At 42.1% G+C, this 5000-nt stretch overlaps 1 protein-coding gene across 10 annotated transcripts in view; it reads right to left on the reverse strand.

Annotated features, from left to right (window-relative positions):
- The window catches only part of GEMIN6 (gem nuclear organelle associated protein 6), a 20369-nt gene that overhangs the window by 2080 nt on the left and 13289 nt on the right, over positions 1 to 5000 (reverse strand). For 4 of the 10 annotated variants that reach the window (XM_085887609.1, XM_085887610.1, XM_085887607.1 and 1 more), the window contains one exon: positions 3008 to 3159. The exons of 4 other annotated variants lie outside the window; for them this stretch is intronic. In XM_085887609.1, the coding sequence (XP_085743735.1) occupies positions 3008 to 3147 (140 nt within the window). In that variant the 5' untranslated portion in view covers positions 3148 to 3159. The remainder of the gene's footprint in view (positions 1 to 3007; positions 3160 to 5000) is intronic. 2 more of the 10 variants (XM_085887606.1, XM_085887611.1) reach the window with 1 other exon arrangement.

The raw sequence follows: 5000 nt of genomic DNA on the forward strand, positions 1-5000 counted from the left end.
TCCTGGTCTTCCGTTTGATTGAATAAGTGTTCAAACTCTTTGCCTAACTAATCCTAAATCACTTCAGGAGTAAATTATTTGTTTGAAAGGTTACAAAATAAGTGTAATAGGTTTCACCTGCATGTAATCAGTAGTTTAACTTAAAAAATTAAACTTCCCCAATTATCAAAGGCGTTTTAAGGTGAAACTCACTTGGTCAACCAACAAGGCAAACATCAAGACCAAGGAGCTATCCAAATAAGTCAGACATAAAGTGGTGGAGAAGCACAGATCAGGAGAAGGTTATAAGAAGATTTCAAAGTCACTCATTATCCCTTTGAGTATGATGAAATCCATAATTCGGAAGTGGAGGACGTATCGTACCACTCAGATTCTTCCCAGATCAGATCACCCATTGCAAACAGGAAACGATTGGGATATCACTAAATCCAACAATGACTGAAAGATCTGCAAGACTCAATGTCCAAGATGGGGGTCAGTGTTCATCAATCAACAATATCCCATTCCCTTCACAAAGTTGGCCTCTATGGACAGGTGGCAGGAAAGAAGCCATTACTGAAAAAGGTGAATCTAAAAGCTCGTATGGGGTTTGCATAAAAGCATCTTGATGATACTGCAAGCATGTGGAGAAAAGCTTTATTGTCAGATGAGACAAAAATTGAACTGTTTGATCAAAATTCAAAGTGTTATGTCTGGTGCAAGCTTAACACTGCATATCACCCAGTCAACACCATCCATACTGTTGAGCATGGTGGTGGCAGCATCACGTTATGGGGTAATTTTCATCAGCACGGACGAGCAAGCTCGTCACGATAGAAGGGACAATGGGGACGGTAGTCAAATCCGGTACAGTAAAATCCAGTACAGTAAAATCCTTGATGAAAACCTGCTAAGTGTCAAAAATCCATGAATCTGAAACTGGGTCGGAGATTCACCTTTCAACAGGATAATGATCCAAAGCACAAAGCTAAAACCACACATCAGTGACTGAATAAGAAGAAAATAAACCAATGTCACCCGCAGAGTGACCCGTATCTTGCCAAAAGGTGACCACGTGTGACTTCTTTAAGGTCACACTGAGGTGAACAGAGCTGCTATCCACCAGGAGCGACTCCTTGAGGAATATCTGCCTACGAGAGATTCCGATCAGAATCGTTCTACAGAGTAACCATGAAAAATATGCTTTTGCCTCATAACGTCACCAAATTATGTCATAATGTCTCAAGCTTGACATATCTAGAAAGCACTCATCGAGGTGTTCAATTTGAGGTACTACACGATATGGTTCCTAAAACTTGAAAATTTGACCTTGGGGTCATATATGTTTGACCTAAGGCACTAACCATGAACGTCAAGGCAAATTGCCACCAAAAATTAATCAGCTGAGCGCCAGACCATGAACTATATTCCCATGAAGTTTGAAGACGATCTGATCAAAATTACTCAAAAAATAAGGGTTTCGTCGACTCCCCTGATTTGCGACAAAGTGACTTTGACCTTTGACCTTGACCTTCAAAAATTTTGTGTGCTGAAAGGGACCTCTATAGGCCTCTGATATGCGAAGTTACAAAAATTTCCAATGATAACTGTGCTCTGCAGAATTTTTATACGTGATTACAGACAAACAAACAAAAAAAAAACATACAAGCTGACTAACATATCTTGCAAAAACTTCGTTTTGGCAAGATAATAAATGTTCTTGAGTGACCCAGTCAAAGTCCTGACTTGAACCCAATTGAACATTTATGGTGAGACTTGAAGATTACAATCCATCGACAATCCCCATCAAACTTGGCAGAACTAGAGCAATTTTCACGTGAATAATGGACAAAGATTTCACCATCTCACTGCACAAAGCTGGTAGAGAGAAAGACCTACCCAAATAGATTCAAAGCAATCATTGCTGTAAAAGGATCTTCCACTGAGTACTGACCTAAGGGGCTGAATACTTTTACAACCAGTGAATTTTGATTTATACATGTTTTTACAGGTATTCCTGACATGTAACCTCCTTTAACTATAACAATGTTTCGTTTCATCCCTTCAGTTATTAATAAAAAAGTTCATTTGGAAAAATTGTTTCTTCCTAATTTGTAATTGGCATTATTGGTAGGAGGTGAATACTTTTGCAGGCCACTGTACATGGCATGGTATCTCAAAAAGTTATAGACGGATTATGACAAAACTTGGTAGATGGGTTGGGTAGGTGCCAAGAACAAGCCGATTAGATTTTGCTTCAGGTCCGGATCCAGATCCGACCGATCAGTGGGATACAAAACGTAAACTGCTCAACTTGGCGGAGGTATGCGCTCTCCTGAGTGCCGTTCCAGTTCTTACATGGGATAAGTATAAGCGCTTTCATGACAATTAGATACTGTAGGAAAATAGAAATAAGTTTTGATGTTCATCATGACTTGTGATTTGTACCATCATGGCTGTGACCTGAATGAAGTTTATCTTGTTTACACAATTACAGTACAAGCTACTCTTGTAATAAGTTCTTCATGATGAGTTGGACTTATATTTTGATGTTGCTCCAACCACTTAACAATCTATATTTAATAAATTCGTATTTAAAGAATAATAATAAAAAAATAAATTTAAACACTAGCTCGTGACACACCACCATGTGTGAACCAATCATCTTGCACTAGCAAATCTGTAGTACCAAAACACTTCTCCCAGAATACAGCACAACGGCCGTATAATGTAAATGTTACTTACATTACTTTTAATGAACTAGTCTTGCTAGGATGGACCAACAGAGTAATTAGTACAGAAGGTTTAAAAAGAGAGGTGAAGTGTAAAAGCACATCCTGTGACACGAGTTCCAACTGCTCTTTGTGACGTGTTCTTGTTGTTGCTACCCAATACATGTGAAAGTGCATTTGTTAAAAAAAAAATTGTTTTTTTCTTAAACGTAACATCCACTGAAGGTGCTTTAACATGACTGGTCACCACACGGACAACAAATCCTAGCTGGAAAACGGTCGGTGCATATATCTACCTTGCTGAAACGGGGTCGACGGTGTAAAGCCAGCCTCGGTACACATGGCCCTCGTCTGTCAGTACCTCAAGCTCCTTGTGCAGCAGGTTTTGCCAGCTGCTGGGAGCTGACACCATCCACACAGAATCTTGGCTGCACATAACAAGTGCTGGCTGACACACACACACACACACACACACACACACACACACACACACACACACACACACACACACACACACACACACACACACACACACACACACATTCAAACAAACACTCTATAAAACCCACATTGAAAAAGAACAAACAAATAAACTGGATTTTTCATTCAGAGTATGTTGGCTATTTGGATTGTTACAGTGTCAACTTTTCGGTCTGGCAGGATAGCAAACATATGCGCACTCACCTCTAAGCTGTCTATCCTCAGTTTGAATCTCAACACAGCTATAAACTCATTCACAGGCAGGATGATTCATCAATGTATGTGCCATCCCTCAGATGGATGTAAAACTGGCCGTCCCGTCTACCGGCATTAATAGGTGGGCGTTAAAGATCCCACAGTGTCCTTAACGAAGAGTCGGCAGGCCACAAATTCACCGGCCACAAATTCTAAAATCCTGCCCTGACTGAGTGCTAGAAAGGCAACAGCAAAACACCCATCATAACCCACGCCAAGAAACTACTTTGGTATTAGACATTCTGTCAAAGGTATGGTAAATTTACTTGAGTGTTGTTTCAACTTTGCACGTGTATAAACAGTTAACAATGCAAGATATGTCACTAAGGCAGGAATCAAAGGAGAATTATTGGAACCCAACTTAATCACCGAGGCAGCTGAGCCGCATAATTAACCACAGAGTCTTACTTATGTCTCTAAAAATTAATCATGTCCATGTTCGTTTGTGTCAAAAACAGGAATTGATTGCGGTTGAACGGTCTACAAAACCCGTCATATAGATGTAGGTGTGTGTATATATATATATATAAATATATATATATATATATATATATATATATATATATATATATATATATATATATATATATATATATATATATATATTGTTGCGAATTCGCGCCCACCGGCGTGCGAACGGCCACGTAACTCGAATTGCGGCACGTCGCCCACCAGATGGACAATTCTGTCGTGACCCTCTCGGACCAACGCCGGGAGCTAGTCATGGGTGGGCCTTTCGGCCTCACCACGATCGTGCCAATCGGCCCCCCGCGTGGGATAGGGTTGTTCGCCAAACTCGACCTACCTAAGTACCCACACGGTAGACCAGGGTAGACTTAGACCAGGGTAGACCAGGCGATCGCACCTCGCCGCAGGTCGACCCCGGACACAGGCCACTTAAGCGACCCGTTCCGTACTATCGGGATAACCGAGCGGTGTTATCGTCGGCCTCGACGGTTCCGATTAATTATCGGGCGTATTAAGCCCACTACCAACCCTTTACGTGAAGCAAGATGGAGATTCAATTAAAGAAAAGACGAAGCGAAACGGGAAAACAGTTCAACATGATGCACATTTATTCCGCGGCACCCGGAGAGCACACATATACAATTAAAGCAATTATGCACAAAAAGCAGCAATTGTAACAAAAGAAACACAACAATGCAGATCTACAACCGACTACGCGTGCACACGGAAACACTTACACAGTTTTACTTTACAGACGGCGCCAACAACACATTTACTCAAAAGCAAAAGAAAAGGGCCACCCTCAAAGACAAGGGGCAGACGGGGCCTGTGGGCCAATATTTGCGCGGGACCTGAAAGAGCGGTCAGGTCCGCGAGACCGGGTGGATCCTACCCATGTCTTTGTGATGAGCCGCAAAATGTGGCGGCGCGGCGGTGCCCCGACTTCGTGCTCCTTCGCGGGTTTCGTTGGCACTGCTTGGAGTGGGGTGGGAACGGGGCCCCCTTTTCGTACTATCTCAGCGCGGGGGGAAAAAAGGGGGGGTGAATTGTTGATGCTCTGGGGAAAGAGGATAGCTGGCTTGCTTG

The sequence above is a fragment of the Eptatretus burgeri genome, chromosome 7 (genome assembly GCF_056783735.1).
Source record: "Eptatretus burgeri isolate ZD-2024b chromosome 7, Ebu_testis_v1, whole genome shotgun sequence".
Classification (NCBI taxonomy): domain Eukaryota; kingdom Metazoa; phylum Chordata; class Myxini; order Myxiniformes; family Myxinidae; genus Eptatretus; species Eptatretus burgeri.